Source organism: Ichthyophthirius multifiliis (genome assembly GCF_000220395.1).
Source record: "Ichthyophthirius multifiliis unplaced genomic scaffold scaff_1120509251425, whole genome shotgun sequence".
NCBI lineage: Eukaryota > Ciliophora > Oligohymenophorea > Hymenostomatida > Ichthyophthirius > Ichthyophthirius multifiliis.
In genome coordinates this window covers 1-24,741 of record NW_004085886.1, presented here as the reverse complement: position 1 = coordinate 24,741, position 24,741 = coordinate 1, and the positions used below count along the sequence as shown (strand labels likewise).

The 24,741-nt window shown below is 17.4% G+C and overlaps 6 protein-coding genes and 1 non-coding gene across 7 annotated transcripts, besides 27 other annotated features; 4 read left to right on the top strand and 3 right to left on the bottom strand. All coding sequences in view use genetic code 6, as the record gives it.

Annotated features, from left to right (window-relative positions):
- Nucleotides 1-1,162: 1,162 nt before the first annotated feature.
- On the bottom strand, nt 1,163-2,609 carry IMG5_201000 (MORN repeat protein; the record flags this gene model as incomplete). The annotated part of the gene is made up of 5 exons (XM_004023994.1): nt 1,163-1,562; nt 1,606-1,894; nt 1,937-2,169; nt 2,209-2,245; nt 2,525-2,609. 5 exons carry the CDS (start codon nt 2,607-2,609, stop codon nt 1,163-1,165), a joined length of 1,044 nt encoding a protein of 347 aa, XP_004024043.1.
- Nucleotides 1,398-1,439: a microsatellite.
- Nucleotides 2,610-2,870: 261 nt separating the features above from the next.
- On the top strand, nt 2,871-2,943 carry IMG5_200990. The gene has a single exon. It is a non-coding gene; the product is annotated as a tRNA-Trp (tRNA).
- Nucleotides 2,944-3,252: 309 nt separating this feature from the next.
- Nucleotides 3,253-3,277: a microsatellite.
- Nucleotides 3,278-3,286: 9 nt separating this feature from the next.
- Nucleotides 3,287-3,331: a microsatellite.
- Nucleotides 3,287-3,338: a microsatellite.
- A 16-nt stretch (nt 3,339-3,354) lies between these two features.
- Nucleotides 3,355-3,396: a microsatellite.
- A 13-nt stretch (nt 3,397-3,409) lies between these two features.
- Nucleotides 3,410-3,477: a microsatellite.
- Nucleotides 3,478-3,503: 26 nt separating this feature from the next.
- Nucleotides 3,504-3,547: a microsatellite.
- A 72-nt stretch (nt 3,548-3,619) lies between these two features.
- Nucleotides 3,620-3,683: a microsatellite.
- A 718-nt stretch (nt 3,684-4,401) lies between these two features.
- IMG5_200980 (protein kinase domain protein) lies at nt 4,402-5,414 on the top strand (the record flags this gene model as incomplete). Its single annotated transcript, XM_004023993.1, has 3 exons — nt 4,402-4,855; nt 4,900-5,137; nt 5,378-5,414. 3 exons carry the CDS (start codon nt 4,402-4,404, stop codon nt 5,412-5,414), a joined length of 729 nt encoding a protein of 242 aa, XP_004024042.1.
- A 1,371-nt stretch (nt 5,415-6,785) lies between these two features.
- Nucleotides 6,786-6,845: a microsatellite.
- Nucleotides 6,846-6,863: 18 nt separating this feature from the next.
- Nucleotides 6,864-6,917: a microsatellite.
- Nucleotides 6,918-7,956: 1,039 nt separating this feature from the next.
- Nucleotides 7,957-9,515, top strand: IMG5_200970 (hypothetical protein; the record flags this gene model as incomplete). The annotated part of the gene is made up of 2 exons (XM_004023992.1): nt 7,957-8,344; nt 9,508-9,515. 2 exons carry the CDS (start codon nt 7,957-7,959, stop codon nt 9,513-9,515), a joined length of 396 nt encoding a protein of 131 aa, XP_004024041.1.
- Nucleotides 9,516-10,596: 1,081 nt separating this feature from the next.
- Nucleotides 10,597-10,626: a microsatellite.
- Nucleotides 10,627-12,164: 1,538 nt separating this feature from the next.
- Nucleotides 12,165-12,196: a microsatellite.
- Nucleotides 12,166-12,199: a microsatellite.
- A 270-nt stretch (nt 12,200-12,469) lies between these two features.
- Nucleotides 12,470-12,528: a microsatellite.
- Nucleotides 12,529-14,823: 2,295 nt separating this feature from the next.
- Nucleotides 14,824-14,915: a microsatellite.
- A 329-nt stretch (nt 14,916-15,244) lies between these two features.
- IMG5_200960 (hypothetical protein) lies at nt 15,245-16,319 on the top strand (the record flags this gene model as incomplete). The annotated part of the gene is made up of 4 exons (XM_004023991.1): nt 15,245-15,391; nt 15,436-15,748; nt 15,789-15,901; nt 15,936-16,319. The coding sequence occupies 4 exons, from the start codon at nt 15,245-15,247 to the stop codon at nt 16,317-16,319; spliced, it is 957 nt and encodes a 318-aa protein (XP_004024040.1).
- Nucleotides 16,320-16,703: 384 nt separating this feature from the next.
- Nucleotides 16,704-16,746: a microsatellite.
- A 154-nt stretch (nt 16,747-16,900) lies between these two features.
- On the bottom strand, nt 16,901-17,977 carry IMG5_200950 (hypothetical protein). The gene has a single exon (XM_004023990.1). The coding sequence runs from the start codon at nt 17,552-17,554 to the stop codon at nt 17,156-17,158; it is 399 nt and encodes a 132-aa protein (XP_004024039.1). The 5' UTR covers nt 17,555-17,977; the 3' UTR covers nt 16,901-17,155.
- Nucleotides 17,779-17,813: a microsatellite.
- Nucleotides 17,978-18,421: 444 nt separating the features above from the next.
- Nucleotides 18,422-18,464: a microsatellite.
- Nucleotides 18,433-18,474: a microsatellite.
- An 849-nt stretch (nt 18,475-19,323) lies between these two features.
- Nucleotides 19,324-19,399: a microsatellite.
- Nucleotides 19,342-19,436: a microsatellite.
- A 175-nt stretch (nt 19,437-19,611) lies between these two features.
- Nucleotides 19,612-19,662: a microsatellite.
- Nucleotides 19,621-19,689: a microsatellite.
- Nucleotides 19,690-19,991: 302 nt separating this feature from the next.
- IMG5_200940 (hypothetical protein) lies at nt 19,992-22,135 on the bottom strand (the record flags this gene model as incomplete). Its single annotated transcript, XM_004023989.1, has 5 exons — nt 21,759-22,135; nt 21,624-21,681; nt 20,954-21,336; nt 20,636-20,908; nt 19,992-20,597 (listed from the first exon to the last, which is right to left on the bottom strand). Exons 1-5 carry the CDS (start codon nt 21,978-21,980, stop codon nt 19,992-19,994), a joined length of 1,542 nt encoding a protein of 513 aa, XP_004024038.1. The 5' UTR covers nt 21,981-22,135.
- A 966-nt stretch (nt 22,136-23,101) lies between these two features.
- Nucleotides 23,102-23,169: a microsatellite.
- Nucleotides 23,107-23,186: a microsatellite.
- Nucleotides 23,123-23,158: a microsatellite.
- Nucleotides 23,187-23,836: 650 nt separating the features above from the next.
- Nucleotides 23,837-23,896: a microsatellite.
- Between the last annotated feature and the right edge of the window lie 845 nt (nt 23,897-24,741).

Genomic DNA, 24,741 nt, shown 5'->3' with positions numbered 1-24,741 from the left:
CTTTATATGATTATGAAAACGATAAAAGTAAACCTTTAATCGAAATTTGTTTAGGTGATAAGGAAGAATATTAATAATAAAGGATTGACCCCAGTTTATATGTTCTTAATGATAAAAAAGGGAACTCTGCTCTTTTAGTGATTGGGGGTTATATAATAGAAAATGGAATAAAATTCCAAGAAACGATATAAAAGTTTTTTGTATAAAAAAAGGGAAATTAGTGTTAGTCCAAATTTTAAAATAATTCTAAATTATCCAAGAACAAATCCTATTATAATAAAAATTGGACAAAAATAATTACAAGATACTTTTTGTGCAAATGATTATGATAAAGAGTATTTAATTTTTATGGGAGGGATGCAATTTTCGAATAAAGAAGAAAAAGATAAATACTTTGATACAAACACTACTTGCAGTGTTATTGAAATTTAGACTATTTTTAATTAAATTTTAAGAAAAGAAAACGAAAATCTGAAAGAATCAAAAACATTAAATATTAAATATAACAATATTGAAAATATTATTGGAAATTTATGCAAAGGAGTTTTTATAAAATAAAAAAGGTAAAAAAATGAAATCTAAAATAGACTCTTTATCATATGTGATAAAAAAAAATAAGTACTAGAAATAAATAATATTAGTCTTCAATAAAATAGTATTTGTATCCTCAAAAGTGAAGCTCATTTGTAAATTGAAGGATAATGGAATTATATGAATATTAAAGTTAATCATAATCATCTTCTATATATAAATACTAATTTAAATAATAATTAAGTTGTATATGTGGTGTAAACTAATGGTAAAAATCAAGTTAAAATTGTAAATTAAAATGTTTAATTATTTAATTATAAAAAGAAAAAGGAAAAGGAAATTTTTGATGCTATAATCTCAAAAAATGAAAAAAAAAAAAAAAATTGTAATATTTTTTGATTTGATTTGATTTGTTCATATTTTTATATATATGATATTATGTATATTAATAATTATTTTATTAAAAAAAATTATTTTATTTAAATTTAATTCTATATTTAATATTTATTACATCTTTTTTAAAAACAATATTTTGAAAAATTTCAAATTTATTAAACAAAATTAAAAGCCATTATGTTTGTATAAAGAGTATGCATTTTAAAAAAAAGATTAGTATTTTTATTTATAATAATCACTTTTTATCTATTAAATTTTTCTATTATATTTATTTACCATCATATGTAAGATTATTTTAAAGGTTTTAATACTGTTTAAGCTTAGTAATTTAATTATTTTCTTTATCATTTTCTTGATCTTATTTAATTTAGGTTTATTAAAGCATATTATTGATTTTCTATTATTAAAGTTATTAGCATTTTACATATTTTTATTAATATTAGACTAAAATATTATAAAACTTTTATTCAATTTATTCTTAAAAATTATCATTTATATCTTCAAAAATTATCCATCTTTCTTTTTATCCATTTTTCCATTCTCCTTTTTTTTTCTACCCATTAAAAGTATAAAATACTCCTTTTCCATGTTATTTTCCGTCTTTCCATTCGCCTATATATTTAGTTCCGTCAGGCCTTTATTTATGTTTTAATTTCTTTTAAAATAAAATAAAAAAACCATTCGAAAATTCCTTAACCACTTTTTATCCCATTTTTGTATTACCCTATATATCTTTTACCATCTATCCAAGTATAAATACCTTTTCCATTCATTTAATTATCAAGCCATTCTCCTTAATATTTTCTTCCGTCAGGCCAAATATAGACTCCTTATCCTTCTAAATTATTATTTAAAAAATTACCATCATATTAAGATTTATCAGCCCATATATATACTCCTTTTCCTTCCTTCATATTATTTTTATATTATCCTTCATATTTTGAACCATCATTCCATGTTTCAACTCCTAAAAAACAAAAATAATTTTATTTTTTTAAATAATAAAAACCTTTTCCCTCTTATTTATCGTCAACCCATTCTCCTTCATAACAAGATCCATCTTTGTTAATTAAAGTTCCTTACCCATGAAACTTATGGTCTTTCCATTCTCCAAAGTAAATGCTTCCTTTTGCATGTATAAGTCGACCATTTCCACAGGCTTTATCATTAATCCAAAAGCCTTCATATGTTGAACCATCTTTCCATACTTAAATCCCTTTGCCATATTTTTTATCAAATGACCTTTTTTATAATTTATATAAATATATATTTAAAAAATACCATTCTCCTATATAAATAGCACCGTTTTCTAATAATACTGGATTTCTAAAAAAACGTGAATTAAATTATTAAGTATTTATCTCAGGATATTAATAACTATTAAATTAAAATGCTGGTAATTTTGAAAATTTAGATAAATGCTTTTAAATAAAATCAAATAAAAGCTAGTCTACTTTTATATTATATATTTTTATTTTCTCTTTCATAAATTTTTTTCTTTATAGCCAACCTTTTAATAATGCTTAAATTTTTATTATTCTTTTTAATATTAATTTTTCATCTTATTATTCTTATATGTATTATGTTTAATTTTAACGCGGACGAGGTTTCATATCTATATTCATTTCTAAATGAAAGTCATCACTTCTTCTAACACAAGCAGTACAGTTTGCTGCACCCATTTTTATATTATTTTATTTTGAATTATATAGAAAAAAATAAAAAAATATTATTATTTTAAAATCAATGAAAAAATATTATTATGTAACTATATATATTTTTCATAATTATCAAATAATTTATATTTAAAAAATCAATAAATGATTTCATTTAATTTAATAAATTGTTTAAAAATATGATTTATTTTATTTATATAAATAAATTTAAAACTTGACGATTCAAAGTTATTTAATAAATTAATATAATTAATATTAATTAACAAAGGAGACTTAGCTCAACTGGTAGAGCGTTGGACTCCAAATCCAACGGTTGCGTGTTCAAGTCACGTAGTCTTCACTTTTTTATAATTTTTATAATTTATGTTTAGAAAAAATTACTCATAAATATATTATTATTTTTATTAAAATTTAGAATTATTAGTTAATGATTAAGTAAAAAAATACTAGATTTAATAAGATAACTTAAAATATTATTTATTTAAAATAAAAATATATGATATAAATAAAATATTAGATTTTAAACAAAAATGATTTTTGTATTTTATTTATATATAAAATAAGAAATAAAAATTAAAAATTCAAATAAATTATATATAAAAAAAAAAAATATTATGTATAAATATTAATAATATAAAAAATGATATGTAAAAAAATATTAAAAAAAAATATTATTTAATCAATAAAAATATACAATTTTATTAAAAAATACAAATATTTTAAAAATAAAAATATATAAAATAGAAATTTTAATATAATAAATAAAAAAAATATATTAAATAATAGAAAAATAAATAAAAAAATTAATTTATTTATTTATTTATTTATTTATTTATTTATTTATTATTTATTAATTACATTTTTTTATTTATTTTTTTGAATATAATTACTTTTTTTAAAATTTTTATTTTTAATTGTTTATATTATATTTTTATTTTTATTTTCAAAAAAATATTATTATTATAATTTTTTTTATTTTATTATAATTTTAAATAGAATATTACTATTATATATATATTATATAATTTAATTTTTTTTTTTTAATTATAATTAATGTATTTTTTTTTTTATTAATATATTTTTATTAGTAAATTTATTATTTTCAGAATAAAATTAACTAGTTTAACCGATTATACAAATTTTAGTTGTTTTTAGTTTTATTTTTGTATATTTATAAAATTATTATAAATTTTCTCCTCGTACTCTAGATTATTTAAATATCTTTTATTTGATTTTTATATTATTAAAGTGTTTCTAACTTGTCTGTTATTTTTTGCATTATATAATAGGATTTCCTTAACTCGCTTATATATGTACTTTAATATTTAATTTTTTTTAATAAATGATAAATTATGAAAATATATAATATTAAATTTATAAAATTTTAATGCTTTTAAAAATATTATTAAACTTATTTAATTATCATAATATCACAATTAATACAAAAAAATAATAAAATTAAAATTTAATAATTTTTATTAAAATATAATTGTAATATTATCGAATAATAATTATATTTATTCCATTAAATTTATTTTAAAGAAAGCTTTAATGAATTTTATTATAATTAATAATATAAATTAAAAAAAAAAAAAAATTATAATATTCTGATTATTATTTTATATACAAAATAAATTAAATATAAATAATCTATATTAAAATTAAAAATTAATTTAATAAAAAATTTTGGTTGATTTAATAATAAAAATAATTTCAATTAATTATTAAAAAATTGTATAAAAATAAATAACTTATAAGATAAAAAAATATTTCTAAAATGTAAACTATGATAAAATAAATGACATAATTAAAAGATTTTGAAATAATAAATACATTGGGTGAAGGTTCATATTCTTAAGTTTATAAAGTTAAAAGAAAATCAGACAGCCAAATATATGCTATGAAAAAAGTATAAATGAACTAATTAAAATAGAAAGAAAAGTAAAATGCATTAAACGAAGTTCGAATATTAGCTTCAATAAGTAATAAGCATATAATAAATTACAAAGAAGCATTTATAGACGAGCCAAGTCAACTTCTTTGTATAATAATGGAATATGCTGAATTCGGGGATTTACAAGGAATGATAAACACTCATATAAAAAATAAGACTTATTTCTAAGAATAATAAATTTGGGGCATAATAGTAGATTTAACAAAAGGTTTAAAAGCATTACATGATATGAATATTTTGCATAGAGATTTAAAAAGTGCAAATATTTTTATTACAAAAGATAAAATATATAAATTAGGTAAATAAAATAAAAAAGTAATTATTATGAAAAAAATAAAAAAGGTGATCTTAATGTTTCTAAAGTAGCTAAAAATGGATTTGTAAATACTTAAACAGGAACACCGTATTATGCATCGCCTGAAGTTTGGAGAGATGAGCCTTATAATAGCAAAAGTGATATTTGGTCTTTGGGCTGTGTATTATATGAAGCTTGTGCTTAAAGACCTCCTTTTACAGCAAACGATATGGAAGGATTATTTAATAAAATTTAAAAAGGTAGATTTGACAGAATTCCTTTTAGGTATTAATTTATATATTAAATTATTAAAATTATAATATACAAAAAAAAGATATTCAGACGAACTAAATGAAATGATAACTTTAATGTTATAAGTAGACCCTAAGCAAAGGCCAAATTGTAACTAGATTCTATTTAACGAAACAGTAGCATAGTTTACAGGAGAAGAATTTAAAGAAAAAACATAATTGGTTTAATTAAAACAAGAACTTTTGTAAACTATATAACTACCCAAAAATCTAGGTTAACTTCGTGGAATGCTTCCAAATTCAAAATATGATGATGATGCATCTTCATAAAATTAAAATCTATAATAATAAAAATATTAAAAACCAAATAGATAAATTGTAAGCGCGGGGGCATAAAGAATTATAATAAATAATATAAACAAAGAAACTCCAGCAAAATAAATTATATAAGGTAATAGTAATAATATTAATGAAATAAGCAAAAAACCTTTAAGTACCATAATTGCTTAATTAAAAGCAAATAATAATCCTTTACAAATTCCTCAAAAATTATTTAAACCAAAAATAGAAAATCCAGCTCTATAAATTTAATTATAGTAATAAGCAAAAAATTATGTAAGCCCAAATAAATATTATGGTATTACAAATATTAACGGAGATGGTTAATCCAAAGAAATAAATTTGTAAAATAGAATTAATAAAAATATAAGAAAAAATAATATGAATGTAAATGATTTATAAGAAAAAAATAATTAATAATATAATAATAAAAATGGAGTAAATATGAATATAAATAAAATTGTAAATAATAATATAAATAACAATATTGTTAATAACATATACACTAACAACTTAAATAATGTTAATTTTATAGCCAGTCCTTCAAATATTAATTAAAATAATAAAATATAGAGCTCTTAAATGAGAGAAATAGTTAATGATTAAAAATTAAAATATTCTCATATATATAGTTCTAATATTAATAATAAAAATAATGATAAAAAAAATGTTCTACCTTAAATAACTTTGAAGAATAGTCAAATGCACTAAATTGTATCCAATTTAAATAATAAATAAGGTTATTAACCTGAAATAATTATTAAATAACAAAGAGTTTAATCTTCAAATCCTTATTATTAAGCAAGGCTGAATCAGGATTAGTAAAATAATATTTAATTACTAAACAGATATTAGCTAAATAACATTTATAGAAAAGCTTAAATTAACTAAATAGGCTCTCCTTAACTAATCAGCAAAAATATCGAAAAAAACACACCTGCAGGAATTAATAATATATATAAAACAAACAATTTAAATATTAATAAAAAAAAAAATATTTATAGTAATAATAACGATGCTAAAATAACAGCTAATAATTGCATTTTTGATAATAAAATGTAGCAATAATAATAATAATAATATAACCCTATAAATTACGTTATGAAACCAAGATTATTAAGTGCAAATGCTTTAATAGGAGGAAAAAATTAAAATTAATAACAATATTAATCTTACAATTCTATAATTAATGGATATAAAAATGTTAATAATAATAATAATTATAATAATTGATATTTTAGAAAAAATAGTAAAATGGAAATTAAATTAACAATTTTATAAATGAGCAATTTCTAAAAATAATTAAATATTAATAAAAGAACAAATAAATATTATAAATATTAATATATATATATATATATATATATATATATATATATATATATATATATATATATATATATTAATTAAATACATTTTTAAAAGATTTATATTTAAAAAAAATAATAAAGATATAAAATTAAAAATAAAAATAATGTTATTCAAAAACTTGATAAAGCACACCAATACGTTAATATAAAAACTAAAAATTTCATCATATGCTAAATAATTAAGAATAATTGCAAATAACTAAATTCCCAAATATAATTTTTCAAAATCTCCAAACATTCAAAAACAAGTTGAATATGAAACAAACGATATCTTAAAGCAATTAAAAATAGATGAAAACTTCGAAAATCTTATCTAAAAATGCTCATGCAAAGGTTGTGGAGCTAAATTTCAAACAGAAAATATAGAAAAAGCGGGTTATATAACAATTGAAACATATAAGGAAGGAAAAAAAGAGAGATATATTAAAAAATACTAAAACGATAAATTAAATGAATATTTATTAAAAGCGAACCTTTATGATAATATTGATAATAAAAAAGGCAAACAACTACTAGAAGTAGACGATATAGAAATCCTTTAAGAAATCGAAAATTACGAATAGAAAGCAGAATAGCAAGAATCAAAATTTTAAGAAAATACCTAGATAATGTGTTAAAGATGTTACAATTTAAAACATAAACAAGAGGACTTTATAAAATCTTCCCCAAAAAACCAATCTGATGAATAATAAATAATAAAACCCAATTAATTTAATTTAAAAAAAACATTGAAAAACTTATTTAAGAAACTAAACGCCATTCCATAATACTGCACGTAATAGACTGTACAGACATAAGTGGTACACTAAGTATTGATTTAATAAAAGAATGCTTAATATAATAACAAAAAGTAATTATAATAGTAAACAAAATAGATGTTTTACCACATTAGTGTATCCAACAGAACTTAATAAAGTATATAATAAAAGAAAAAATATTCTAAGAAATTAACACAAATTCTCTTATAGAGGAAATATTTCTTGTAAGTTCAGAAACAGGTGAAGGCCTTAAAAAAATAATCAAATACATTCACAATAACAGAGACAACGCCTTATAAGATAAAACATTTAGGTATTCGAAATAATATTACGTAGTCGGATTCGCAAATACAGGAAAATCTTCATTAATAAATAAAATAAATTAAATGTCCAAAAGTTCCTCAAATACATAAAATTCCCCATAAAATATTAACGATGTCGATAAATAAATGATTAAAAAACTCCTTAATGAAGAATATTTAGAAGAGAACGAATTAAAATATGAAGATTAAGTCCAAGAATTAACTGTAAGTTCAATTCCTGGTACAACTGTTTCCTTTATAAAATGCAAAAATAAAAATTTGGGTACAAACATATATGATACTCCAGGAATTCCAAACATACGCTAAATGACTTATTACTTCGAAAATAAAAACCATGTAAAAACAATTGTCGTAGATCGAGAAATAAAACCAAAAAAAATACATTTTGGACCTGACCTTACTCTTTTTATTGGAGGCTTGGTCAGGATAGATCATCTTGAAGGCCTTTTTTGTAATATTATAGCTTTTATGAACCACAATATATCATTTCATGTGACCAAAAGTTATAAAGGAAATGAAGTTTTTATTAAATAATATAATGACATTTTGTCTCCTGTTCTTGCAGCAGATTTTACTTAGGTTATTTTTAAAAAACATGAAGTTGAAATATAGTTTTAAAAAGATGGTAAATGTCAAGTCGATTTGGATATTTTTGGATTGGGATGGATTAGTTTTAAATCTTATTTTGAGTAAGGAAAAGCTAAATTTTTTATTTATTTACCAGAGAATGTAGGACTTGAAGAAAGAAATAGTATATTTAGATATAAAAAAGATGCACTTTAATATTAGGTTAAAACTAAAAGAAGTAGTACTAATGTTATTAAGAGGATTAAGTTAAAAAATATCTAAGAAAGTTAAATTATTTGAAGATTTTTTTCAAATTTAATATATTTTAGTTTTGTTTATACTATTTATGTTTTTATTTTATTTTTTGTATTTTCTATAAATAAATATTTTTATTTGATTTATGCAATTTAGATTTATTAAGTTAATATTAAAATTAAAGATTAATAATTAAAATATTATTATTAATCTTAAATCTGATAATAATTTATAAATTAAAATTTATTTATTAAAATTAAATATTTTTAAATTTAAGTTAAATTTTTTCCATTTTTTAAAATTGATTTAATAATTAAATAAAAAAAGTCACTTTTAAATAATATTTAAAAATAAATATCAATAAAAAAAATTATAAATATTAATTTTTTTTTTTTTTCTGATTATTTTTTAAAATTAATATAAGGTAAAATGAAATTCTTATTATAATTGTAATATATTTTTTTAGAATTTTTGATTAAATAATTAATTAAAATTCTTCATAAATTTGAAAGAGGAAAACATTTTTCAACATTTTTATTAGTTTTTAGAAACTACTAAATTTTCTCTTTATAGTTTACAGAAGGCATAAAATAAAAATTTAATAATTTAAATAATATTGACATAATAATTACTCTTGAATAAATTTATGAGCATTTTTTGAGTCCTGAAAATATTATTTATTTATTTTTAGCTTTTAATTGTTTGCTTATAATTTATCTTATTATCTAATTCTTATTATTCTATTATAAAACATACAAGTAATACAAAAAATAAAATTTTATTTAAAAATAGTTTATTGAAGCTTATAAAGTTGAACAATTATTTTAAAATATATTTTCTTTTTTCTTTTAAATATACTACTATATTTTCTTTGATTTTTCTTTAAGATATTCTTTTTAATCCTTTTCTATTCCAGGTTATATCAATAGTATGTTGACATTAATTATAGGTATACCATTTTTAAATATCAAAAAAATAAAAAAATAAAAAGGATTTATATGCATATATAATTAATTTAACTATTTAATAACAGCGAAAGATTATTTAGCGAAAAAATACTTTAATTAGTAATTATATTTATTTGGAATACAAATATTTTGCATATTTTTAGTCTGCATAGAAAATAATAACATTAATATGTACGTTTATTTATTTTATTATTTTGTAGAAAGTATATACTATTATACTTTTAAATAATCATATTAAAAATAAATGAAAACTTTAGAATTATTTTTAAGTATTTATTTTTTCTAATTGTTTTTATTTTTGAGTATAATAATAAATATAAATTCAGAATTAAAATTATTATAAATTATACTTCTTGTTTTAATTCCTTTTAATTTTTAAATTTGTAAATTATTTAATTAAATGTATGATGAGTAAATTCTTTAAATGTTTGATATTTTAAACTCTAATAATATAAACTTAATTAAAAATATTAATATTTATGATCTTGATGAATTCTAAAGAAATTTTTTATTTAAATAAAATTAATAATAATATAATTAATCAATTATAAAAACATTATGCTTAAAAAGTCCCATTTATTTACATAATTAGGAAGATAATATTAAAAACATTAAAAAATTTAACAAATTAAAAACTAAAACTAACATTATAAATAAAAATGATTATGTAGACTAAAATTTTTTTTGTGGAGAAAATAATGATCAAAACCTATATATTATAAAAAAGTTAGATTATGTATATAATTTATTGAAAGATTCGTTTGAAAAAACAGTTTTCAATCTTATTTTTATTCAATAAATATGCTAAAACTACAAACTTTTTTATATAAGACTTCTATAATCAAAGCAAAATTAGACATTTAAACAAAAACAAATATTTTTTACTTTAGAATATAATTTTATGTAAATTTTATAAACTCTAAAAAGCTAAACTCTAAAAAGCCAAAACTAGCATGAAATTTTTAATGAAAAATATAAAGTTGTATTCGAATATGATTATTTAGTTTAAAAAACAAATCAGTATCTAAATAAAGCTATTCAAATAAGGTTGTTTTGTTTAAAAATGATGAAAGAAAAGCATTTAAATTTGTATGAATTACAAAAAAATCTAATTAAATTTATAAATTTAAGATAATAAATAATAAATAATGTTAATAAAATTAGGAATATGAAACAAGACAATAATGAGTTTTATTAAATTTAATATAAGTATAAAGAATTATTATAATTTAGTAACTTAGATTTAAAATTATCGAATTAACAAAAAATCGATATTAAAATGAATGTACAAAAATACAATTTAGTTGGGGATAACTCATGTGTAATATTTGTTTCTTTACAAAAAAAAAATATACATATAATAAATTTAGTTTCTTCGAATTTTAAAAAAATTTTTATGATGAAAGATTAAGAAATTATTAGTTAAAAAATAGAAAAATTAATGCCTCCTCCTTTTTAAAATATACACAATAAATATATTTAGAATTTCTTTTAATATTATTATACTAAATAAAATATTAATAAAAAACTATTGTTTGGATTTACATAAGACAAACATATTTTTCCTATTCAAATTGATTTAAAAATTAATTTTATTCAATCTTTGAATGATTTTGGAATTGTATGTTATATTAAAAAAGTTAATTAATAAAATTAGTATATTATGTATAATTCTTAAACATTTTAAATTATTTCAATTACTGAAAATATTCATAAGAAAGTTTTCTATTAATTTAATGAATTATAAAATCTAAATTTACTTCCCTATTTTCCATTTTTAAAATAGTTCCATATTTAAAAAAATGTAAATAAATATATATAAAAATATTAAAAATATATAAAGGAATAAACCAAAAACTCCTTATAAGGAATTTCATATATATTAGTGATATAAAAAACATAGGAAGAAATAAATGCAAATTAAGAATTTAAAGAAGAAATTACTTAATATGCCTAATAATCATAAAAACTTAAAAAATTTGCTGATTTTCATTTTACATTTAATTTCTTTCAAACATAATTTAATTTGAAAAAAGCAAAAGGAAAATACTTATCAAATATCTATTATATTGAAATTATAAATATTTAATAAATAAACCCATTATTAAAAAGTTCTTTAATATTTCAAAAGATTACCCTTTAAGAAAAAATGCTTTAAAACTCTTATAAATAATAATCATCTTCTGCTCATTAAAACCATTGCATATATTTAGCAGTAAAAAAAGAGTTAGTAAAAAATGCAGAACTTATCTATAAAAGCTAATCTACCCACAAAAGAAATTACTTTAACTAATCTTATACTTAAAATTAATAAAAAACATTATAAGTAGATGGTTTTTCTTTAAAATAAAGCTTAATATCAAATTTAGAAAACAGCAATATAAACGAAAAAAGCCAAATTTTAAAGAATTCTAAAAACGAAGATAATATGAGCGGCAATTTTCAAGCATTTATGAATACTTCAGAAATGTCAAATGGTAAAAAAAAAAAAATTAATAAAAAAAAAATATTAAAAATAGATGCCTATTTATAAAGAACTAATCAATACAATTTATCTTAAAGATCAATAGATACAATAAATAGTGAAAAGTTATCATAAGAATTCGAACAAGACTAAAATGATGTTGATGATTTAAACGCACCTTCATCAACACATTCAATAAAATCAACATCAACTTCAGTAAAAAAAACTTAGAAAATCTAATATTGAATTATAAACCATTTAAAATTCTTCAAACAGTATATATATTTAGTTTAATAAGTTTATCAGCTATAATATCAATATCATTAGTATAATATTTTTAAATTACTAATATATTTGTAGATTATTATAATGATTTTAAATATATAAATTGGTCAATGAATATATTAGGATAAATGTTTACAATACAAAGAGATTAAAATTTTAGTATATTAATAACCTATAAAGATTTCAAAACAATAAAAAATGAATAAGAAATAATATAAATGAATTAAAAAATAAAACAAACTATGAATTTAAATTTCAAAGATATCGTAAAACAATTGTCAGTTTCTTCTACTATTTCAGCTGATATCTAAACTTTTGATTATTTAAGAAAAAAAAAAATAACTTTTCTTTTCGCATAACTTTATTAAACTGATTCAGATTAAAAATTCATGAATACTTCTTTAAATTTAAATCTTTTAGAAGATTTTCCTCCTTAGTATTATTTTTATAAAGTACCTAGTAATATTTAATAAGGATTGTTTATTATTTTACTTTTCTTATATAGATTTTATGTGGGATTAACTAAAAGGTCGGAATCTATTTTTTTGTAAAACTAAAGCCTTTTGACAGTTGAATTAGAAGGAGTTTATAATTAAATTGAAGAATATTCAAGAAATTAACTAGTATAAATATAATAAAATATAGCTACAATTATGCTTTTTATTATTGCTATTTCTACTTTGTGTGTTTTTATTATTTTCCCTATTTATTATATGGTTCAAAGTAAAAAATAGTAATTATTAAGAATGTTTAATACATTTAATCATTCATATTTATCAAGTTAAATTCACAAAATAGACTAGTTTTATTATAAAAATATTATTAATGAATAGATTGGAATCATGAATAAATTAAAAAAAAAAAAGAATAATAATATTAAATCAAATAAAAAAAATGATTAAAGTAAAAATATTAGTAAATTTAATCTAACTTTCTTAATTATTTCTTTAATTATTTTATTCTTTCTTATCATATAGCCGATCGTCAATAATATAATTACTAATTAATATATAAATTAAAAAAATATTGATATTAAAATTGTTTGTAAAAAAATAATAAAAATGGAATATATTTTTTTATTTTTTAAATAAATAAAAAAAGCTGCAGTCTATGAAATATAAAAATAAATTAAAGAGATTGTAGCCCTAAATTATTTCTGTCTTTTATTAAGATTTTATCCATCTATTAAAGTTAATTATAAAATTAAAGATTATCTTAAATTATATTAGTAATTAATTGCGAATAATTCATAAATTTAAATTAATTTTAATAAAATTTATAAAATTTCTAAATAAAAATCCAGGTTTTATTATTTTATTAAAAATCTTTCATTTTTATTTTTAAATAAAAAAGACACGATTAAAATATTTTTAATAATTTTTTTATATAATTATTAGAAAACAATCTTTGTTAAACTTTGAATAAATATCCTGAATTTATATCTAGTAATATGAGTATAAATTTCTAAGAATGTAATAATTTTAAAGGAGAAATATTTAAATAAGGTTTCTTAATATCATTAGACAATTTCTTTAAGTACTTTGATGATTTATATATTTTAATCTAATAAGATGATCCATTAAAATTATAATAATAGCTCAAAACATTAAATATATAATTCTACATAGATGAGTTTTACTAATATTAAATTTATTTATCGTAAATTATTGAAATAATTATAGATTTTACTGAATTGTAAAGTTTTAATTATTTGGAATATATTAAAAAATGTTAATTTATAATGCTATTATATTAAATACTATTATCTATACTCATATGCTATATATTTTCTAGAATATTTTATAATTAAATGAATATATAATTGAATTAAACAAAACAATTTGTAATGTTAACTGATATTGAAGCTTTGATTGAAAATCCTTATGTATACAATTACTTTAAAAAAAATAATAAGTTATGAAAAAAAAAAAAATTCTAACAAAAAAAAAGATTATTATTTATTTTTGATATATTAAATGCTTAAGGCTGTATGTTTCTGAAATTAATTTAAAATAATTCTTTTTTAAAAAGAATAATTTTTTTAAAAAACCAATTCATAACTCAATAAAAAATGACATAAATCAAATCAAATCAAATTAAATTCAAATATTTTTTTTAATTAAATAAATATAAATAGATATTAAATTAACTATAAAAAAAGATATTTGATTAAAAATAATATATAATTTTTTATAAAAAACCCATTAAAAATTAATAATAATATCAATAATTATAAACTAAAAAAAAAAAATTATAAATATATATGCATTTAATTAATTTTGTAAAATTAATAAAATTTATTTTAAATTTAATGATGATATATATACAACGGCTTATGAAATTAATGATTATAAACTGTGCATCACCACTCTGATTAAATTAAAAATAAAGATATATATACATATATATATATATATATATATATATATATATATATATATATATAAAAATATATATATAAATATATATATAAATATATATATTTTTACAATATTTACAATTTCTATCATTATATTCTAATCTAACACAGTATTATAAATATTTGTTTGATTTTATTTTTAGTTTAATATTTTTATTTTATAATAGCTTTCTTTATTTTAGAAAATAAAATAAATTGTAAAAGCATTTTTATCATTTTTCTAACTAAAATGTAGACTCATTAAAATATTTATAAATTGTTTTAAAGTAATAATATTCTTTAAATTTTTCGAAGTATAAATATAAAAAAAACTAAACATAAATATATTTATACAACAGAAATATTAAAAAAAAATATATTAATATTAATATAAAGTAAAAAAAATTGAAAAAAATGGTAAAATTCTGTTAAACATGTAATGAAAAAAGAGCTTTTATAGTTCGACCAAAAACAGGAAAATTAATATGTTAAGAGTGTTTTTTTTAAGCATTTGAAGAAGAAATACACTATACAATAATATCAAACAATTTATTTTAAAAAGTAATAAAAATTAAGTTCAAAGTTATTCTAAAAAAATTAAAAAGGGTCAAAGAATAGCTATGGGAGCTTCAGGAGGAAAGGATAGTACAGTATTAATACATGTAATGAATTTGTTAAATAAAAAATATAATTACGGACTTGATTTGTAATTATTAAGTATTGATGAAGGAATAACGGGTTATAGAGATGATTCATTAGAAACAGTAAAAGACAATTAACACACATATGGTTTACCTTTGAAAATATTAAGCTATAAAGAATTATATGGGTGGACAATGGATGAAATAGTAAAACAAATAGGACTAAATAATAATTGCACATTTTGTGGTGTTTTTAGACGCTAATCATTAGATAGAGGTTTTTTATTACTTTTTTCTAATAAAAATATATAAAAAAGGTGCGTAACTATTAAAATGTGATAAAATTTTAACTGGACATAATGCAGATGATATAGCAGAAACTATACTTATGAATATGGCTAGAGGAGACTTTTTTAGATTAGGAAGATGTGTATGAAAAAAAAAAATTAAAAAAAAAAAAAAAGGTATAAATTTCAACTGGATAAGAAGTAGATGATGACCATATCCCTAGATTAAAACCTTTTAAATATACTTATGAAAAAGAAATTGTTTTATATGCTTATCATAAAAAGTTAGTTTATTTTTCAACTGAATGTATATATTCACCTAATGCTTATAGAGGTCATGTAAGAGAGCTTATTAAAAATCTAGAAAAAGTTAGACCTAGTAGTATTATAGATATTATTCATTCTGCGGAATAAATCACTATTAATATAAATGCCAAAATGCCTAAAAAAATGAAATGTATTTAATGCGGATTTGTATCTTCCAATGACATTTGCAAAGCTTGTATTCTATTAGAAAGGCTAAATAAAGGAAAAGCGAAAATTGAAATTAAAGCTGAATGAAAAAAATAATTATTATAGATATATATTTTATTTTATTTCATTTTATTTTTTAAATATGAGTTTAATTTTTATAAATTAGTCATGTACTTTTTATATTTTTTTTTTGAAGTATAAAATCTTATTTTTTTTTAAATTTGGAAATTATTTTAATTTTTATAAATTCAAGAAAATAAATATTAAATTAATTTAAAAAAGTAAATAAATAATTTATTTGTATATTAATATTTAACAAAATTTTTACATAGTCTAAAAATAAATAATAACAAAAAAAGCAAAAACAATAAATAATATAATGACAGATTTAACAATAGTATCAACTGCAAACTAAAGTACTTTTTTAAGTAGAAACGATATGTTAAACTGGATAAATGAATCATTGAAAGTAAATAATAATTAAAAAAATTAAAAATAATAAAATAATAAATAAAAATATATCAACGATTTTCATAGTTAAATGAAAAAAAAATAGAAAATTTCGGTACAGGAGCTGTTTTTTGTTAATTATTAGATTTATGTCATCCAGGAAAAGTTTAAAGTAAAAAATAATTGCATTAATTTTTTTTAAATAAAAACTAAAAAAAAGTGAGTAAAGTTAATTGGAAAGCTAAGAATGATTATGAATACGTTTAAAATTTTAAACTACTTTAGTAAGGATTTGACAAATTAAAAATAACAAAACCAATAGAAATAAACAAATTAATCAAATGTAAATATTAAGATAACTTAGAATTCCTCCAATGGATGAGAAAATACTTTGATTAACATTACAAATAATAACCATACGATTCTGTAGCCCGAAGAGGAGGTTATTAGCCAAATTAAGACGATAAAATATATCAAACAGCATACTCATATTCTTAAAATTTAGATACTAGTGCAAATTCATCTTAGAGAAATACAACATAATCAAAAAATTCCACATATTTAAAAGCGCAAACATAATATATAAAGGCAGCAGATATCGCCAAAAGTTAAAATTCTATATCAAATATATCAATAGATTAAGAATATGGGGAAAATAACAAAATCTAAAGGGAATTTTAAATGGAAAAACTAAGAGAAGAGCGAGATTATTACTTTTTGAAATTAAAAGATATAGATTAATTTTTAGACTAGATATCTCCTAGTTAAAATAATGTATTGGACATAAAAAAATATATAAGGACAATACTTTACACTACTCCTGAATAATTATTAAATATAGACGATGAAGGAAAAGTATCTGTAAAGGACATATAAGGAAATAATGTTAATATCGACTCTTTTTAACATTATGAAGGATTAGAATAATTAAAATAAGAAATTTTAAATTTTCAAAGTGAAGATTAACGAATGGAAATTTATTCAAAAGTTATCAATAATAATTATTTGTTTAATGCTAAAAGTCAATAAGATGAAATCATTAGTCCTATTAAGTATTTAAAAATCGCAGGACCTGGTCCTTCAAATAATAATGGAGTAATAAGTAATAATATTAATAGTAATAATAATAATGTAGTTGGATTTAATACGAATACTTATAATACTAGCTAATTTGCGCCTTAAAATTGTAAGAATTATAATATGACCGATAAGGATGTATTTGATTTAAATAAATCTAATAATTCAGCAGATTCAAATTTGGTTGATAGAATTGATGATACTAAGTTATGAATTGATTTTATATATAATTATTGTCCTTATTTTATGTTTTTTTTAAATTTAAATATATTAATATTAATGATGAGATTCAAATTATATTTATTAATATGTATTAAAATAAATTTGTACTTACTAGAAATTATTTCAGATTATATATACGTATTTTTTTAATAATAAAATAAATACTAAATATAAGTTTGTCAATATCAATACAACTCAAACATAAAAAATTATTAAATAAAAACTACATTTAATTTTTTTTAATAAAAAAGTCGGAAATATCTTATATATTATAATCTATAATATTTATATAAAGATGTTTTTATTTTATTGACATCATTTGAAAATTATTATTTTTTTCTTTTAATTTTAAAATCATATATTAAAAAAGAATTTTTACTTATTAATTTTATTAAAAATAATTCAAATTAAAATTTATTTTAACATAAATTTTTAATTAGTTTAATTATGTTTTTTTAATTTATTTTTCATAATTTATTTTTTAATTCATTTTATAAATTTTCGTTTTCTTTTAAGATATTCTAAATATCTTCCTTCATTTGTAAAATATCTTTCAAACATTTATCTTAAGTTTTGTTTTATTTATATCCAATCTCCTATAAATTATTACTAATGTTTCTTACTCTAATATATTCACTTTGTCTTCTTATATATTCCTAATCATTGAATTTTCTTGTATTTTCAAATAATTATTTTTATTTAATTTAATTTATTTAAGGAATTTTTACATTATTTTTAAAATAATATTTATCATTTTACTAATTATTAATTTTATTTTTATCTTAATTTATTAAATATATCTTTCCTAATTTATTTTCTTATAATATATTTTTTTAACATTTTTCATTTTAAATCATATTTAATTATTTCATTTATTAAAAATCATCTCTAATTGAATTTAATTTGTTTTTTTTATTTTCTAAAGTTTAATTTAATATAAAAGTCAATGTATCATTTTAATTTTTAATTTATTATTTACTCTTACATTTTATATAATTTTCTTTATTATTATTCAATTAATTTATAGTTTCTTAATGCATTAAATATTTATCATAATTATTTTTATCATTTAATTATTCATCTAATTAAGGTATTTTTTAAAGATTTTCTTTAATAAAAATTATATTTTCAAGTTTTTTTAGTTTATTTTATTGTTAATTTTGTTCAAAACTTTAAATAATAGAATATTATAAAAAATCTTATTAAATATCTTATTTATTAGCTAATAAATGATTAATATTCATATATTCTATAGTCTTATCTTTGCTTTATAATTATTTTTGTATTTATTATTTTAATTATAGTTTATAAGATAAATAATTACTTTTATTTTACTAGATATATAAATGAAATAAATAAATAAATAAATAAATAAATAAATAATTATATAAATAAATTTTAAATAAATAAAAAAATAATAATATTTATATATAAATTATCAAATTAAAAAAAAATCTTTATCTTTATTATTTAAATAAAATGTTTAATATATTATTTTAAATTAATTTTTTTTTTTTTAATTATAATCATATCTTTAAATTTTTTACTGTTAATTAAATTTTTATTACAAATATTCTTTTTATAAAATATATTACAATTTTATATTTCATATTAATAAAAAATTAATATCTTAAATTATTTTTTTATATTTTTTTTTTAAATATTATTTGATATATTTTTTATATTTTTTAATTTTTTTTTTTTATTTATAAATTCCTTTTAACATTTAATATTTTATTATTATTTATTATTTTAACTAATTTTAATTTTTATCTATAAATATTTTTGTTACATTTATTTATATTATAAAAAAATATTTTATAATTTATATACTATATTTATTTTATTACTCAATTTTAAAAATTTTTATGCTATATAATTTATTAAAATAATTATTATATATATATATATATTTTTCATAATTGCTTTTAAAAATAATAATTTATATTAATATTTGTAATTTTTTTTAATATATAAATTCTTTTTAATAATTATTTAATTAATATATAATCAATCATCGTTTACATCTTATCTCATATATGCATCTTCCTATTCCATTAGCATACATAAATTAAGTGTTATTTAATCTAATATATCATTATCGTATTCAAGCTTATCTTCATCAATAACTTCGAAATCCAATCCAAGATCAACCAAGCATTTTTGCCTATGATAATAAATTTGAGCTTATCTTGTATCTTTACTAATTATAGTATAAAAATAAGCATTATATTCACCTTTTTAACCTTCTTTCCTTCTCATGATTCTTCCTAATCTTTAAACTTCTTGTTTTCTCGACCCGAAATGAAAGCCAATCTAAATTAATACATTAGCACTTGGTAAATCTAAAGCAGTATCTCCTACCCTACTTAAAAATAATGTATTAATATGCCCTTTTCTAAACATTTCTAGCCATGCAAGTTTTTCATCTAATTTCTTTACATTTCCGCAGATTACAGGGTAACAAAGTCTTTTAGAAAATTCTTCCAAAACAGCAATAGAATCGCAAAATACTAAAATTTTGTCACCTCTAATTTCATGAAGCTTAATTAAGTAAGCTAAAAGTTTGAATTTTTTTTAATTTCCAGTATATGCTACTACATCGCACTAAGGTTTCTTTTATTTTTTATTTAAATATATTTTTTTTTATTTACTTCTTATAATAATTATTTAGCTTTTTCTGCCATTTTAACTCTAAATACTACGCAATAAGGTTTTGCTAAATGACCATCTTAAATAAGTTCAGAAATATTAACTTCATATAATTTTGGACCTATCATATGAAATAAATCAGTAATTCTATTATCTTCTCTGTATGGTGTTGCTGTTAGTCCAATTTTCATTTTGAATTTAAATTACTTAAATATTTCTCTATAAGTTTCTGCTGCCGACATTTAGGTTTCGTCAGCTAAACATAAACCCCATTACTATATAAATATGCATGAATAAATTAAAATTATATATATTATTACTTAATTATGGATAATATCTGTAACATCTCTATCCATTTCATCATATTAAGTTCTATTTATATTATTTTTTTTCTAATTATTAACTCTGTTCATTACACTTGTTAACTATTTATAAGTAGTAATTAAAATAAATGGCTCTCCATTTTAAGGAATTTCATCTTTCCTTTATCCAGTTCTTATAACTATTTTATCTTCTTTTATGTTTGTCCATCTTAAAAATTCAGTTTTCCATTGTTTTGTAGCAGTATCAATATCACAAATAACTAAAGTACTTCTTTTTATTTTTTCAGCAACTATAATTCCTAATAAAGTTTTGCCAGCACCACATGGTAAAACAATAATTCCACTTCTTGCTTTTCCAGAGATAAAAATATTCTCTAAAGCTTTTTGTTAATAAATTCGAGGTTAAGTTATTTATTTAAGAGAAATATTCAATTTTTTTAATTTGTCATTTTCAAAGTCATACTCATTTATTAATGGAATATGTTTATCAATAATTTTTTTTGTAACTTAAAATAAATTTTCATTTTAAATTATTCTAAACTTTTTGAAATTCCATTTTTTCGAATTTAATTCTATATCATTTTTATCTTCACTGATAAATTCTTATATCTAATTTAAATTGTCTTAAAAATATTTTATATTTTTGTTAATATAATATTTAAAATACTATTTTCATTTTCATTTTATTATGGAAAATAATCAACTTATTCCATAAGACTTTAATGCTATAATTTTAAAAATTTATAAATTTTAATAAATAAAAATCAAAAATATATATTTTTATTTATTAGGTTATTTTTACTTCTGGTATAGCATTGTTTAGTTCTTTTTAATCTATTTTTAAATAATAATTTTATTCATACATATATAAAAAAGCGCATCCAAATTTATTAGTATGCTATTCAATATAGTTTATTGTTGATTCAGGAAGTTTTTTATTTTTTGAGTATTCTAATAATTTTTTTTAAATAATCTTTGCAGTTAAATCTAAACTCATAGCTGTGTACATAGAAAATAATGTCATTTTATAAACATGAATAAACTTTGGTTTATTTACTGGTTCAGCTATTTTAATTAAAAAATCATGAGTTTCTTGGTATTTAGGATGAAATGCTTCAATAAATATATATTATCCATTTTATTCAAATGAACAATTTTCTTATTGTAAATTACTTTATCCGTCTTAAGGTTTTATAAATAAACAATATTAAGTATAGTCTTCTTTTAACTAGCAATTCAAATCGTTTGAAAAATCTATAAATCCATCTGCATACATATCAATATTTTATTTTAGTAAATAAATTATTTTTATATATGTTTTAATTAATATAGGAATATTTATAATAAAAAAAGAAATTCGAGTTTTCTATTTAAAACAAAATTATAATAATTTAATTTTTATATGCAATTAAAATTAATTATTATATTTTTTTAATATATATTTTTATATTTATTTATTAATTAATATTTTATAGTAATATTACAAACTTTAGATTAATGAATCATTATGAAATATTAGAAGTTGATTAAAATGCAACTAATTAGTAAATAAAGAAAAGTTTTAAATAAAAAATAATTCAAGAACATCCTGATAAATAATATAAGTTATTATTTATTTTCATATATTGAATATTATTTATTTATAATTAATAATTAGTTAATGCACATAAAACTCAAAAGATATAATAAATGCATACAAAATTTTAATAGATGAAGAAAAAAGAAGAGAATATGATATTTTACTTTTTTGTAAATATCATGAAATATAATAATGCTTATTTATTTATTTATTTTAGAATATAATATGAAATAAAATACAGGTTAACTTTTTGACGAAATTTAAATAGACTCTAAAATCTAAACATATGAATATGAGTGTGAATAATGTGAAAGTATAAACTTAGTTTAAATTCAATAATAATAGGTATATATATATATATATTTAATTAAATTTTAATTGAAAAAAAAACTAAATATTAAAAAGTAAAAATAAAATATTGTTGTAGAATGTTATTCTTGTAATTTGAAAATAAAAATACAATGCGTTTGATAAAAAATACTTACAAGATATATAAATTATTTAATATAAAAAAAATTTTCACTGAGTTAACAAAAAAATATATATAATCAAATTTTATCATTTTCAATTTTTAAATTTATATTTTATAATTTCTTAATTTTATTTAATTATCTTAAATTTATATTTTCTAATTCTAATTAATTATTAATTTTTTATTATTATTTTAGATCTTATTTTAATTTGTTAATTTCAAATAGATATTACTATTAACATATATATATTTATTATTTGATAGTGTTTTCAGTTTCAATATTTTTTATTTCGTTTTACTACATATCTTTTCGATATTAGAAATCAATTTACTGGAGTTCATATTTAGTTTCTTTTAATGATTAAATTTTTAAATTTAATTCTCTCTGTATTTCATTTGTTTTTTATTCTAATTCTTAATTTTTTTAAAGCTAAAAACCTAATTATTTATATAATATTAAATGTTAATAAAAAATAAATACTAAATCTTTCATTTAATGCATCTTTTTCTTCTTTATACTTTATTATTTAGTTTCTTAAACTAACAATTTCATTTTCTTGTTCTTAAACTTTTTTTTCTACAATCTTATAGTAAAGTAATTATTTGAAATTTAAAAATATTTTATTACTTTTATTTCTTAATTTAAATAATCATTTTGACTTTTTAAATATATGTTTTGAGTTTCAAGATTTTTCGAATATATTTTTATTAATTAATAAAATCTTATTCTTCTTTTTGCTACGACTATATTACTTTTTATTTCGACTCATTTTATATTTATTCCCTTTTTATTAGCTATAGTTTCTTATTAACATCATATTAAATTCTAAAAATTTATTTTTTTAAATAATTTATAGTTAAAATTTATTTTTATAAATATTTTATAGTTTTACCTAGTATTTAAGTTTTCTTTTGCATTTTCATACTCTTTTATTTTGGTTCTTAATAAATCTTCTACATATTTAATTCTTTCTTTTTCTTCATCAATGTGCTTTGTTTCTGAAATTGTATATTTATCAAGTTGAATTTATTTTTCCTTAATTTTATTCAATTCTTACAAATGTTTTTCTTAATAAGTATATTTTTATTTTTCTAATTATTCTACTTATTTTTTAATTTATTCCAATATATCTTTTTCTTTTATATTTATTTTTTCTAATTATTTCTCATAATTCTTTTAAAATTCAATTTACTTTTCTTTCAATTTTTATTCATATTTTAACTATTCCTCATTTTTAACTTGCTAAATAAAACTTTATTTTAAAATTTGTATTTATTGCTAAAGCTCTTATTTATAAGTATCTTGTAAATCTTTTTTAATCTGTAAAATAAATTAATTATTTTTACATTCTTATAATTATTCGATCTATTCAATATAAAATGTTTAAGTTTATTTTTATTCATTTCTTGGCTTTTATTAAATATTTTAAATTAACATTTCTATAACTGGTATATCTATATTTAAATTCTGTTAATCAAAAATATTTAAATTTTTTAATATTTAATCTTTAGTTTAAATATTTTAAATTGATATATTTTTCTCTTATAAAAACATTGTAAATGTATAATTAGCATTATATTATTTTAGAAAGTCTATAATTATACTAAAATAGATTGTTTTACAAATCGGATCAAACAATTTTTGAGATGAATTATTTTATTCATTTTTTAGATTTTCTTATTATTGTTGCAGGTTTTTTTAAAGTAATTATATTCAGTTTATTTTAAATATAT